Source organism: Gadus macrocephalus, chromosome 4, assembly GCF_031168955.1.
Source record: "Gadus macrocephalus chromosome 4, ASM3116895v1".
Taxonomy (NCBI): domain Eukaryota; kingdom Metazoa; phylum Chordata; class Actinopteri; order Gadiformes; family Gadidae; genus Gadus; species Gadus macrocephalus.
In genome coordinates this window covers 3,030,760-3,045,724 of record NC_082385.1, presented here as the reverse complement: position 1 = coordinate 3,045,724, position 14,965 = coordinate 3,030,760, and the positions used below count along the sequence as shown (strand labels likewise).

The 14,965-nt window shown below is 43.4% G+C and overlaps 1 protein-coding gene across 8 annotated transcripts in view; it reads right to left on the bottom strand.

Moving 5' to 3' along the window:
- Positions 1-14,965, bottom strand: part of LOC132454943 (uncharacterized) — a 103,749-nt gene that overhangs the window by 9,328 nt on the left and 79,456 nt on the right. For 4 of the 8 annotated variants that reach the window (XM_060048563.1, XM_060048564.1, XM_060048566.1 and 1 more), the window contains 6 exons: positions 4,290-4,386; positions 4,047-4,126; positions 3,721-3,774; positions 1,947-2,073; positions 547-772; positions 212-311 (listed from right to left, as the gene is read on the bottom strand). In XM_060048563.1, the coding sequence (XP_059904546.1) occupies positions 212-311; positions 547-772; positions 1,947-2,073; positions 3,721-3,774; positions 4,047-4,126; positions 4,290-4,386 (684 nt within the window). Of the gene's footprint in view, positions 1-211; positions 312-546; positions 773-1,946; positions 2,074-3,720; positions 3,775-4,046; positions 4,127-4,289; positions 4,387-4,834; positions 4,929-5,237; positions 5,407-6,010; positions 6,138-14,965 lie in introns of all 8 variants that reach the window. The other 4 variants (XM_060048562.1, XM_060048569.1, XM_060048567.1 and 1 more) reach the window with 4 other exon arrangements.

The window sequence follows — 14,965 nt, the reverse complement described above, 5'->3', positions numbered from 1 at the left end:
TTGTATGTCGCTTACTCCCTTTGGATGAAAGCGTCTGCTAAATGCCCTAAATGTTATTGTAATGAGCTTGGGGTTTGAACCAGCAACCTCTTTGGTCCAAGGGGTTGAAACTCCCTAGCAACGTCACCATCGTCGTATGACAATCTTTACCAGCTCATGGGGTGTACAACGATGGGTGGGTCGGGGGTTGGGGGGGTAACGGTGGCCTCACCCTGGAGGCTGAGTGTGTAGGTCTGGGACCCTGCGGTGAACTCCACCACCGCCTGGGGGTCGTTCTGGAACTTCTGCTCCAGCTCTGGGCTGCTGTTGGGCTGGAGAGAGCGAGCGGGCAAATGAACACACGCCGCACACACATACAGTAAACATATGAGTTGAGTAATACTGTCGTTTCAGTTTATTTGTCTGTTCAAATCAGTTATTCAAATAAATATTTAAGCACAATTGATGGCATATTTCTACTCTGCCACCAATTATCTACCCTGCCCCCCCTAGCAGGTACTCTAAACTTAACGTTAACAAACCACAAACTATCGGCTGGATTATTACGTTTGCGGATGTGAGCCGAGTCAGGCTGACGCCGCTTTGCGATGGTCCTGAACTCACCGGTGAATCGTACTGGTTCCAGTTCCCATGCTCATCCTCCCAGTACCAGAGCCACTCAGTAGTGAGTAGGAAAGTGGGCTGGAGGACTGAGGAGATGGAGGAGAGACGCCTGGCCTTCTGGAGTCCACTCCTCATGGTTTTAAAGCACACCACTCTTACATCCACCGTGCTGCAGGAAACATCACACACCGTTGACCCTCAGTATGTGGGATTAGAGATCACAAGTACAGCATTCTTTCAATCAATTCAATAAAGAAAAAAAGACTTAGGGGACACTAGAAATCAACAGGAGCAAACTGAGGTTTCAAACTGGGATTAAACGGAGTAGGTTTATTTAAACTAAAATGGTTTCGAAAACTGGGATTAAAGAGAGTAGGCTAATTCAAACCAAAAGGGTTTCAAACTGGTATTAATAGAGTAGATTCATTTAAACAAAAAGGGTTTCCAACAGGGATAAAACGGAGTAGGCTCATTTCAACAAAAAGGGTTTCAATCTGGGATTTAACAGAGTAGGCTCAATTAAAATAAAAGGCTTTCAAAATGGGATTAAAAAGAGTAGGCTAATTTAAACCAAAGCGTTTTGACCAGAGAGGTAAGGGCAGTGGCAGGTCTCCTTGTAACGACTACAGCCTTCTCATCCTATCAGCACCATCAATCCTATACGCCAGGGGTCGACAACCCTAGGCACGCGTGCCACCACTGGCAAGTGGCCGGCTTAATCAATGGCACACTTGAGAAAAAATATATATTATCAAAAAATGTCACCGCACAATGCGGCAGCATAATCATTACCACAGATTTTTTTTGCACTTTATTCTGTTTAGGGCATTTCCTCCCAGTGCAAATATGTTTAACTGAGTTACTGAAAGCAGTGTTCTGAAATGGGATCAATTAATAGTATGTAGCCTAAACCTTGTGAGTAATATAGAACAAAATATTTAAAATATTTTTGCAAGTGGCCTGTATGCATCGGCTTCACATGGTTTTGCAAAGATTTACATGTCTTAAAGATATTATGTGGATGGTTCCAACATTCTCATATATTCTTGTATTTTAAATTTCTCACACTGCAAATATGTTTTTGAATGAGTTTCTGAAAGTGGTGTTTTAAGATGGGACATATGTAATTATAATTTGTAATCCCATGTTGCAAATATAGCAACAAAAAAAACATTATACAATTCCAGGTCTTCTGGAAATGTTTTTGGTCACTGTGTCATAATTCAGCGTAATATTTAATATATTGTTGCTTAAGGCACACTCATTAACAAGAACATTTCAAACTGGCACTGCATGTTGAAAAGGTTGCTGACCCCTGCTATACGCTGTTGTATGTTGCATACCTGTATGTTATTTTGGGGTTACAGTAATCCTCTTCTATCTTCTCTGAGCTGTCCAGCAGCATCCACTGATGGCCCTCCAGAACTTCCCAGCTGTAAGGCAGACTGTAATGAGCTCCGAAACACTTTTCTGAAGAAGACAGAGAGGAAAAATTGATTATGCATCGGTGATTTATGAGGCTAACAGTTCATTTCAACAGTTCATCTCCGGTGCTCTGGTGGCATGAGGTTTCTGCTGTCTGCTATACGATTGGTTCTGAAATACAATTCAGTAGTTTGACCCGCTTGTGGCGCCAGGATTTTGATTATGGGTGGGCCCCCAGAAAACTGGATGTCTGTGCGCCCCAGTATCTGATGCATACTGCCACTAGCTCTCTTTTTGACAAGCCTTTGCACTCATCTGCTAAAATCACATAATATGTGTCCGGCTCATCATGCAAATCTGCCTTTATTTTTTTGACAAGGAGTGATGCTGTGATTTCCAGTATCTCATTTTGTATAGCATGGTGCAGTAGTTTACCATTCTTGTGTAATTCATCTAGTCTCCTTTTTATTTCTGGGTCATATTTGGAAACCAGGTCAAGTAGTTCCAAAAAGTTACCCTTGTTTAATGCATCTGAGTTTTCCCGATGCCCACGCAATGGGATTTTATTATTTTGCACAGAACAGGACGAGATCTATTACCATCATGATGTGCTGTCTATGCCTTTCAATGTCTATGCCTTTCAATTAAGCTGAACAACGATGGCATCGTTGTTCAGCTGGTTAATAATATTTCCCTGTCCTGGCTGATGACTTTGCTTGAAACCATCCATTTTTTTCCAAGCACTGCAGCATGTGCCCTGCTGACTTCATGTTTGCCACAACCCTCAGAAAAATGTTTCCAGTCGTTGAAGCCCGTATTAATGAATCTAGCCTCATTAGCTGCTTCAGGGAAAAGACTTACAAAAAACAGCGTCTCTTGAGATGCTGTATTCCAGCCACAGGGATTTTGAGTACCACCCGTCAGAAAAACTCCTATCTTTCCCCGATATGTGTATGGCTGGGAATGTACAGAGTTTGGGCTGGCTTGCAGGCTCATCTATTGATGACAGCTCTAACGGAGGTTGTGACAGGTCTTCTTGGGGAACGGCGTTTATAGGCTACTGAACTCTGTCTCCTCCTATAACACATAAAACGCTATCATAAGTTACCTCTGCCAACTGCCAATATTATTTTTCTCTCCAGAAAATGTGCATACAGATAGCCAGACACTAGCGTTTATGTTAGCCTAACTGTTAGTCTACTTGCCTTCCAGGTGTGAGGGTGGGGGGGGGGGGGCTACGGGAGGACTTGATGGGGAGAGGACGGCCGATCAGGATGGTAACTCGTCACTTGTAATCGCATTACTTAAAATGCCAGGATTTTCCTCCTCCTGCTCCTCGTAGCGTTTCTTGCTGAATTTAAATGAAAAGAAGCTGCTTTGCTTTGCGTTTCATATTAGCTAATAGCTAGCTACTGTCTGCGTCTGTCTCATTGAGCTTGCTTGAAAAGCTTGTGCGCCAACGTCGTTCATTTCATTGGATCACTTGCAGCCTGCGGGCAGGCAGTCCACACGTGGGGTAGAAGCCGCTGATTGGCTGAGAAGCTTTTACTCAAAGCTTTCCTCAGGCTGCTTATTGGATGAACAGCTAGATTGAAAATCCCTCACTACTCACTATAGGCCTGGGTCAAAATGTGCGGGCCCGGACCTAAAATGGGTGGGTCAATGGTAGCGCCACGGGTGGTTTGAACTCACCTATGGGGTCGATACAGTTGCCTTCGAGGAAAAGCAAGCAAATCGCGATTTCATCTGAAAGACATAATAAACAATGAACAATTGTTTTCAGATCAATTGATGAGCACCAGTGGCGGTTTTAGGCACGGGCGAAGCAGACAGCCGCCCAGGGCGGCATTATTTCATGACACATGGGGGGGCAGCACGAGCACTTAAAAAATAATACTAATCCGCGCCGCAAGCGGTTTTCTGTGATCAATCATATCACTGTGTGGGGAATTGGCAAATTGGAAAAAAACATACGGTGACAACAAACGTAAAAATATCAAATAAGCGTTCTGCTTTACCTTGGGGCGGGCTTGTCCTTTCACCACCTCCAGTAGCAACAACACCAGCACTACTACCAGCACCACCAGTAGCACCAGTTCTAGAAAATGGAAAAGTGGTGGAAACGTGACCCTTTCAATGTTCAACTTTACGTTGCCAAAAAGACGTAAAAAAATTAAAAGAAAATTATTCATGTGGGACCAAGACGTTTGGCTTCTCTGAAAGCAAACAGAGAGGCAGTTCGTCCTCCAGGTGGAACGCACCTTGTCCTGATGTCCTGCACGACGGCGGAGGACAGGAAGCGAGGCCGTCGCCTCACCAGCCTCTTGGTGCCGTGTCTCTTATTGGTCTGAATCATGTCTGCAAAATGAAAAGGAATACAAATCTTATGATGCTACGTTTCAATTGAGTCATCCAGCACACACTGTCTGGAGCGACTCACAGAGAGTTCACAAAACAGATCATTAATAAAGGGTTGAGTTGTTACCGGAAGGTTGCTAGTTTGATCCCTGGCTCCTCCTAGCTTAGTTTCGAGGTGTCCATGAGCAAGACACCTCACCCTAACCTCTCCTGACGAGTGTGTGTGGTTGTATGTCGCTTACTCCCTTTGGATGAAAGCGTCTGCTAAATGCCCTAAATGTTAATGCAATGAGCTTGGGGTTTGAACCAGCAACCTCTTTGGTCCCAGGGGTTGAAACTCCCTGGCAACGTCACCATCCCTCCCCCGCTGTATGACAATCTATACCAGCTCACGGGGTGTACAACGATGGTGGATGGGGGGTTGGGGGGGGGGTAACGGTGGCCTCACCGTGGAGGCTGAGTGTGTAGGCCTGGTACCCTGCGGTGAACTCCAACACCTCCTGGGGGTTGTTCTGGAACTTCTGCTCAAGTGCTCTGTTGGTCTGGAGCGAGCGAGCAGGCGAATGAACGCAAACACAAACACACACACACACACACACACACACACACACACACACACACACACACACACACACACACACACACACACACACACACACACACACACACACGAATAAATATGTGCACAATTGATGGCATATTTTTACACACCCGCCAATTATATACCCTGCTTCCCCTTGCAGGTACTTTAAACTTAACGTTAACAAACCACAAACTATCGGCTGGATTATTGTGTCTGCAGATGTGAGCAGATTCAGGCTGGCGCCGCTTTGCAATGGTGCTGAACTCACCGGTGAATCGTACTGGTTCCAGTTCCCATCCTCTTCCTCCCAGTACCAGAGCCACTCTGTGGTGAGTAGGAAGGTGGGCTGGAGGACTGAGGAGATGGAGGAGAGACGCCTGACCTTCTGGAGTCCACGCGTCATTGTCTCAAACCACACCGCTCCTCCATCCACCGTGCTGCAGGAAACATCACACACCGTTGACCCTCAGTATGTGGGTTTAGAGATCACAAGTGCAGCATAAAAACACAATGCAACGTATGCTCAACCAATTCAATTATGAAAAACAGACAGGATTATAGAGGTCAATAGAAATCAATTATAGGGACAATAGAAATCAACCGGAGCAAACTGAGGTTTCAAATTGGGATTATACAGAGTAGGCTCATTTCAACTAAAAGGCTTTTAAAGTGGGATAAAACAGAGTAGGCTCATTTGAAGAACAATTATTTTAAACTGGTATAAATGGTGTACACTAATTTCAGCAAAAAAGGGTTTCAAACTGGGTTAAAACGGAGTAGGCCAATTCAAACAAAGGGGTTTCTAACTTGCATTAAAACGGACTAGGCTCATTTAAACAAAAAGAGTTTCAAACTGATCTTAAACCGAGTAGGCTAATTTAAACAGAAAGGGTTTCAAACTTGGATTAAACGGAGTAGGCTAATTTAAAACAAAGGGTTTTGACTGTAGATGTACGAGGAGTGGCAGGTCTGCTTGTAACAACTAGAGTCTCCTCATCCTATCAGCACCTTCAATCCTATACGCTTTCGTGTGTCGCATACCTGTATGTTATTTTGGGGTTACAGTAATCCCCTTCTATCTTCTCTGAGCTATCCAGCAGCGTCCACTGATGGCCCTCCAGAACTTCCCATCTGTAAGGCAGCTTGTAATGAGCTCCGAAACACTGTTCTGAAGAAGACAGGGAGGAACAATTGATTATTTATTGGTGATTCATGGGGCTAACACATCAGGTCATCTCTGGTGCACTGGTGGCATCAGGTTTGAAAGCTGTCATCTATGCGATGGGTTCTAAAATATGATCTATTCGTTTGAACTCACCTACGGATTGGATACAGTTGCCTTCGAGGAAGAGCAGACAAATCTCGGTTTTATCTGAAAGACAAAACAATTAATGAACAATTGTTTTCAGATCCATGGACGAGCACTTCCACATAATGTTTAAAATGGGTTTTAAAGATGTTCTCCAGGGGCCGTATTCACAAAGCATTTTATCTTACCGCTAGGAGTGCTCCTAACTCGCGCTAAAACATTTTACGTAGGAGTTTTTTCTTAAAAGTTATTCACAAAGCCGCTGAGACCTACTCTTACTAAGGATAAATCACAAAGAGTGAACTAAGAGTGACGCGCCGTTGCTATGCATTACGTCAATTCTCGTGCACGAGTTTAGAAGCAGTCAGTTCGGTGATTGGTTGTTCAGACGAGCCCACTGAATCACCGAAAAACAAGGAAATAGCCTAGGCCAGAAATGAATTCCTATTAAGTAGTTATAGTGCAGTTAGCAGAATACACGCATGATGAAAATTTTGTGCAGACCACGATAATGACGTTGTAGCCTGCACGTTCGAGAGAGAGAAAGCAAACAATAAAAATACGTAAAATTTAAAAGAAAATAAATGTTATGAACTACGCAAGTGTTGACTGATTTGTGCCAAGGTGTTTACCTAAAATGTGTTTTCAAAGTGATCCCTAAATGCCGGCCAAATTCATTGTCATGTTGATCGCCTTCATCATCATCATCATCGTCTGGCTGTGGAATGTTCCTCCGCTTGCAGAGGTTGTGTAGAATGGCACATACAGTGATTACTGTGCTTGCCCTCTCTGGGTTGAGGCGTATTTCGCCGTGAAGGACATGAAACCGATGTTTCATCTGCCCAATTCCTCTCTCCACAACATTTCGTGTATGTTTGTGTGCTCTAGCATAAATGGAAGAAATCAGTAAACAATAATAAATATGGATTCAACAAATAAAAGGCGTCAAAGAGCCAATACGATGGGTTTTACACGTAGGACTAAGCGTAATATGCGTAATCGCTTACATGTTATACTTTAACTGTGCTTCCGGTTGTGGATTGAGGTAGGGTTTCTAGAGCCACGTCTTGCATGGATAGTCACTGACTCCCAGCAAGTGACACCCAACTGGTACATCAAAAAGCTGCCTCAGACCGCTCTCCATTAAAATGCGCGAATCATGGGTAGCTGAAGATCCAGGCCACTTTGCAACAACATCCAGTAGGCTATGTTAAAATTTGCATCAAAAACAACCTGCGTGTTGATGGAATGCACTTTCTTCCTATTGACGAACGTCCTCGTCTTTTGATGGCGCAATTATTTTTATGTGCGTCCCGTCAATAGTGCCGACCACACCGGGCATACCTGCAATTGCCATGAAGTTGGCTTTGATCCTGTGTAATTGTTGAATGTCCAAAGGAAAGTTTATGGCACGGCTGACTGATGGTTGCAATATTTTTAAATCGTCGGCATTAAGTTACATTGCACCTGTTGCTAAATAACGTAGTATGGCTAAACATTTTATTTCGGGACTAATCGGATTATTCCTGTTAGTCGGGGATGTTATTGCATTGCGATTAACTCCACAACAAGTTTAATACCATAACATTTCGTCTCGCAGGCATTTACGATTCTTTGTGAATAGGTCTTACTGAGTTAGGAGTCCTCTTGAGGACTTTTAAGCTCTCCTAGACTTAGGTGCTACTTTTAGGCCTAAAATACTTTGTGAATTGCTCTTAGTGAAAAAAGTTCGGAGTCCTAAATTTAAGAGTGACACGCCCATTATTTTTAGGAGTTACTCCTAAATTCGCCAGTTAGGACCTACTTTTAGCCCTAAAATCCTTTGTGAATACGGCCCCAGTTCTCCAGACATCGTGTTGCACTTAAAATTTGTTTTACTACGTCATGATACATAACATTTATGACACCGTGTTGCATTTCAAGTAATATTTTGTCATTGCTTTGAAACACAGATATATCAATGTCAATGGACTGCATTTATACAGCACTTTTATAACCAGTCAAAGTGCTTTACGATATTGCCGAACTTTCACCCATTCATGCACACCGACGGCAGTGTTAGCCACGCAAGGCAACAGCCAGCTCGTCGGGAGAAGTTAGGGTGAGGTATCTTGGTCGGAGACACCTCGCCACTCAGCTAGGAGTAGCCGGGGAATTGAACTAGCAACTTTCCGGGTATCAGCCAACCCACGCTGCCTCCTGAGCCACGCGCTGCCAATGTGCTGATTCACTCACTAGCACCAGCACCACCAGCAGCAGGGACCTGATTGGTCTGTCCTACAGGACTACTCAGGACCTCCTTGTTGATGTACATCGACTCCATGGCCATGAGGTCGTTGGGGATGCGGCTCTTCTGCAGCATCTCAAAAGGCTGCGGCTCGTAGAAATCGTGGGCCCGCGGGCCGCAGCAGTTACGACGCAGGTATCGCTCACAGATGTGGGTCCTAATGCAGCCCTCCTGGCATCCGTTGTTGGTGTAGTCGAAGCACACCTTCGAGGGAGAGGAGAGGGGGTGTTTATGGATGATTGCCACAGGGAAATTCACGTGGCAAGGCAATGGTGATCTCCATAGTAAAAGACAAATTAAAGAAAGACATTTTAAAGAATTTTAAATCAGATTCAGAATTAAACTTTTATTTTGGAATTAAATTTCAAAGTTGGATTCCAAAAGAAAAAGTGATTTAACTGTTGGTAATGTTTTCTCACAAAATTAAAGTTAAAGTGTATTTTGAGGAACAGAATCACTTCAACCCTCTATGTGTTGCATTCTGACAGTATACCAAAAAAATACCCACGCTAACGTTTGGTGGACGAAGTACTCAGACCACGTACTTGGGTAAAAGTTGAGATACCTAGTGTAAAATATTACTCCAGTAAAAGTGGAAGTACTCCCTTTAAACGTCAAAAAAGAACTTGGGTTCAAATGTACTTAAGTATCAAGAGTAAAAGTAATTTGGTGGAATGTAGTTCCAATGTCTAGCTATGTCGTTTTTGAAACCTTTATGCACTCAAATCATTTAAGGTTAAAAAAAACAAAACACTAACAACACTCTAAATACAATGTTTTATATTTGTGATATCTGATACTGACATCATTTGAAACCAGAAAATGCATTTCCTGCAGAAAATGTGGTGAGTGCTGTAGTGCCAAAGTGAGGTTGAAAATGTTTTAGTAAAGCCACATAGATGTAAAGAAATGTTAAATGGTGTGTTTGTGTGTGTGTTTGTGTGTGTGTGTGTGTGTGTGTGTGTGTGTGTGTGTGTGTGTGTGTGTGTGTGTGTGTGTGTGTGTGTGTGTGTGTGTGTGTGTGTGTGTGTGTGTGTGTGTGTGTGTGTGTGTGTGTGTGTGTGTGCAGGGACACAGCCACGGAAAATGTATGTTTGGTACATGAGCTAAAATAAAACAACCCTGAAAATAGTCTTACAGAAATTAATATTACATTTATGTAGAACTTCAACTTGAAATAATCATACAAGAACTTAAAGAACATCAACCTTTCAGTCAACACAAGCTCGACTAAACATCTTGAATCAAATCTCCTTACGACTGACGCAGAGGTTTGAGTGACAGATCTAATGTCCCTCCCTCGCCCCTAATAACTATTGGACATTAGCCGCGTTTACATGGACACTTCTGATCCGATTAGATTTCTAATTGGAATCGATCGATTCCTATCATGCAATCCGAATGTATTGTATATACGGCATTTACAAAAGTGGTAAGTGTACGTTCATATGTATCTCGCACACAACCGTTATGTTGCTCTGGACTTACATGATATATGATGCTAAAAATTGGATGTCAAATAACTTTCTCCAGCTAAATTTAGATAAAACTGAGATACTCAACATTGGATCACAGCACATGTCAAAGCAAATAAACTGTAAAGTCTGCACATAGATACCAGGGAGCAACAACAAGCATATAAGCTATAATAACCACACATAGCCACAAGATGGCAGCACCATCGCACATATGAAGAAGCCGGAGGCGGGGACTCAATATCATAGCCAATCAGATTACATACTACGTCATAAAGGCCAAGCCTACTCCGTATCTAAACAGCGCGTAAGCAAGAATAGAGCAGAAACTCTAGAGGTAGGGTAGCCAGGATGCCCTGTTAAGCGTCTCTCCACGTGTGTCTATACAATTCCCCTCCTTTTGCTTCATAGTTACCATACCGAAACTTTAACAAATTAAGTGAGTTAAAAGCAATCCTGATTTGATAACCTTTTCAAAAGGAACACGACAGCGTTGGCTTTGAACCTGTCTGGGCGGTACTTAATAGTGAAACGAAAGTCTGCCAGCTGAGCAACCCAGCCATGCCCTGAGGCATTTAATTTGGCTGTTGAAAGGACATAAATCAAAGGATTATTGTATGAATAGACAGTGAAATGTGAGTGGTAAAGGTAATCCGGGAAGCGCTCACAGCACCTGCTTTTCAGGCGGTGTCAGTGTTCGTGAACCATATCCTATTACCACCATTTTCCCTTTCTGTCTTTGGTAAAGGACTGCTCCCAGCCCCTCTTCTGATGCATCACATTGAAGCGTAAAGAGCTCGGTGAGATCTAGGCAGCCTAAGATGGGCGGCACAGTCAACTAGTCAATGAGAGAGTGCAGCCTTTCTTAATGGCTTGATGGCTGTGTCCAGTCAATGGGGCAAATTGGGGGCAAAATTACCTTTGCTTCTTGTGTTCACCGTGTGTGAGACAGAATACAGGCAGCTGGTGGATAACTTTGTTGCATGGAGTGGGGAAAACCACTTTGTTTTAAATGTTACAAAGACCAAGGAAATGGTGGTGGAAATCAGGAGGGCCAGGCCTGAGCTAAGCACCGTCTAGATCCTTGGGGATAAAGTGCACGTGGTAGAGAGCTATAAATACTTGGGTGTGCACATGAACAATAAACTGGACTGGAAGCAACAAACAGAGGCTGTCTACAACAAGGGACAGAGCAGACTCTACTTCTTGAGGAAGCTTAGGTCTTTTAATGTGTGTAGCAAAATGTTATGTATGTTTTATCAGTCTGTTGTGGCAAGTGCCATTTTCTTTGCAGCCATCAGTTGGGGCAGCGGCATCAGGGCTTGTGACTCTAAAAAGCTTAACGAGCTTAACGATTAGGAGGGCTGGCTCTACGCTGGGGACTGCTATAGTGTCCCTGGAGGTGGTGATGGAGAGAAGGATGGTACAAGCAAACAAGAGTGTTTTTAGTGGTAGGCTACGGCAGCTAAGCTGCAGAAAGGAGAGATTTAAGAATACTTTATTAACCTACTGCAATTGCACTTCATAATAATTCCCCTATTATTAAGGACAAAATAATATTAATTTAAACTTTAGCTTGAGCTGCTTATATAGACTTAGCACAAAAAGTAAGGAAATTTGTGTTTGGTTGATTATTTCTCTGTGGTTACAATGCTTTTTGGCAATAAATGTTATACCGTTGGAAAGCCTGTGTAGTTCCCTTTCAAATGGTGCCCCATTTGTAAGGAACATGCACTTATGGGATGAGCAGCAGAGCTGAGTATGTGGGTTGCGCCCATGAAGAATTTGCCAGATCTTCTCTGCCAATGCCAAACAGCTTATTCTGCCATTGACTCGTTTGGTGTATTGGATGATTGAAGTTTGAAGAAACAAGACGTATTGTTAATTAAACAATTGATTAATTTCACAAACAAGAGCCTCGGTAGCGTGTGGAAGAACCCCACACAGCCACAACAGCCTGGCAACTCCTCATCATGCTGGTCACCAGCCTGGTCACACACCGCTGTGGGATGGCATCCCATTCTTCAAGTTATTCTATCGGTGCAGCAATAAGCATCGTGTTCTCCACGTCTTCCCCACACTTCGACCCTACGATCCAACTGCCATAGGCAGAATCTGGACTCATCACTGAACATAACGTTCCTCCATATGTTCAGGTTCCAGTGCACATGTTGCCGACACCAGCGCAAACGGGCCTAACGGTGAAGGGCAGTCATGGCAGGACTCCTGGGAGCCCTATGAGACCGGAGGTTGGCTGGGTGTAGTCTGTTCAGGATTGTCTGGGCAGAGAGCCGTCGGCCATGTCGTCCTGCAAACCTTGACTGCAAATCTGTAGAAGACAGCCTACGGCACGTAAGTGCTGACAGGGTGATGAAATGGTCTTCTTATGGTGTCGTCTTCTTGGGACGCCCACGTCGCGGCCTGTCTTTGACATCCCCCGTTATATAGAACTTGGCCTTCAGTTTGGAGAGGGTACCTACCTAGGGTACCTAGGGTTTGTTTCAGGTTAGAACACCTAGGTCAAGACATCAGGTGTCTCCACCGCCATTTTCCCGTTGGTAGCAGCTATAGTTGAATTTTGCTGCTAGCCCACTCCACCAGAGAATTTATGTTGGCCCCAGTGTATCCAGGAGTAGGGGGAGTGTCAGGGATGGATTGAAGGAAGCGGTCAAGTTCTGCCTTGAACTGGATCAGGGTTGGGATTGACTTGACATTTTTGGGTACAGTGTTGTACAGAGCAGAGGCTGTTGATGAGAACGAGTGGAATCTCATTGTGTTGATGCTGCTATACTTGGAGCTTCCAAGCGGCCGTACACAGGACAGGACAGGGTACTAGGGCTCACTCCAAATAATGTTTTTGCGGAACACCAGCTTGAAGTTGCCCAATCAAATGCCAATTAGGCACCTGATTGGCAGCACCTGGGGGTACCAGAAGCTCAAAACAATTCTCAATAGCAACAGCAAAATATCCGCTTTGGCAATGGCCGAAAAGATTTGACAACATTTTTCATGGGCGCAACCGACCTACTCAGCGCTGCTGCTCATCCCACAAATGCATGTTCCTTACAATTGGGACACCATTTGAAAGGGAACTAAACAGGCTTTCCAATGGTATAAGATGTATTGCCAAAAAGCATTGTTATCACAGAGAAATAATCGACCAAACACAACTTTCCTTACTTTTTGTGCTAAGTTTATATCAACCTGTATTTTTAATTTTGCACCTGTATATTGAACCCCTGTATATTGGACCATCCATTCCACTTTTTCTCTCCTAGGCTAGGTATTGTGGGCTCATGGTTTTGTATAGGTGGGATCAGGGGCGTTGCTAGACCTAGAGTTTTACTGGGGCACAGGCCCCCAACTGCCAATACTTATTTTATTTTATTTTATTACGTGGGCACAATATGAAATAGATGGATACAGAAGGGTATGTACGAGCTTCAAAATCATTGTCACTGTCATACTGTAGGCTATATTAAAGCACTGGTAAAGGTAAAGATTCAAAGATAGATTCATGAGTACCGTACAATGATATGTATTTAAACACATACACATCTCAAAGATTTACAAATAAGGTAACTGACAAATAAACAAAAAGTCTCTTTATGACCTTCACCTCTTTATCAGGAGAAGTCTACACATCTATATTTATTTAGAAGCTGTGTGGAAACAGCATAATTTTGCCAGAACGATATGGACTATAAAGGCCAGAAACAAGGTTTAAAATATAATTTCTGATTTAAGGTGAGGTGGCTCATTGTCACCAATCAACCTGGAAAATGTTATAGAACATCAAAGCTCTTAAATTTAACTAAATAAGGCCATACACTACTGCATAGAGCCTTTTTAAATTATTATTTTTTCACTATTAAGCTGTATCGCCACGCCTTCATGGTGGCAAAGCGGTCAATAATTTGGCTTAGACTCACTTTGCATAGTTGCTCCCTTTCAATGGACAAAAGAGAAAGTTGGTGAAGCCTTCCTTGCCCCATGGTTGACCTAAGCCAGGTGTAGAGCCTTCTCAACACACTGAAAGATTGCTCACAACTACAACTGTTTACAGGAATTGTGAGTGCAATCTGAATTATCTGTTTCAGTGTTGGGAACATTGTTGGATCCAGTATGTTAAAAACACCCTGTATATCCATAATTTCCTTTTTAGTGTTAAGGAAGTTTTTGGCCACTAAAACTTCCTCAAATTTTGAAGATTATTCATTTTCCGTGTGCGTGCGCGTGCGTGCGTGCGCGTGTGTGTGTTATAAAACGACAGGCTACAGACGCTCAGTATTGAAAAACTGGTGCTATTTATGTGGGCAACATTCTCTAACAGCAATCAAGTTGTCATTGTTTGTGTCAAACAAGTTGTGCATTTGTTGTAACGTTAAAACAGGAGATGACTATACTCTGCGCTGTTTCCAGCTCCCGTGGTTTCCAACGAAACATTCAGAAGAGTCACGTGGACGAATCCGGAAATAACTGATTTTTTTCATTGGTTGTTGCGTTAAATCTTACCCAGATACAGTAGTGCTATTTTCTGATTGGCTTTTATGTGGCCCCTTTCGTTTTTTGATTGGCTGGTAAGTGGCAGGCTCGACTGAAGACTCCCGAGGCAGCAGGAGATGCACTTGATGAATCCTGCCGATTCCATAGCGAGAGCGGCGCTTCTGCAGATTAATTTAATGATGATCAATGGAATTTTACTGGGGCACTGGAGACTTTTACTGGGGCACGTGCCCCAGTAAAAAGGGCCTGACGACGCCTCTGGGTGGGATATGTATGCATGTTTTGTGTTGTGTTGTGTGTGTATGTATGTTGGCGCCTGGAACATCTAAATTTCTCTGCTGAGATGAATAAAGTATATCTTATCTTATATCTCATCTTAAAAAGGTCACTGCCTGTTTTGTGCTAATATTCAACCAAAG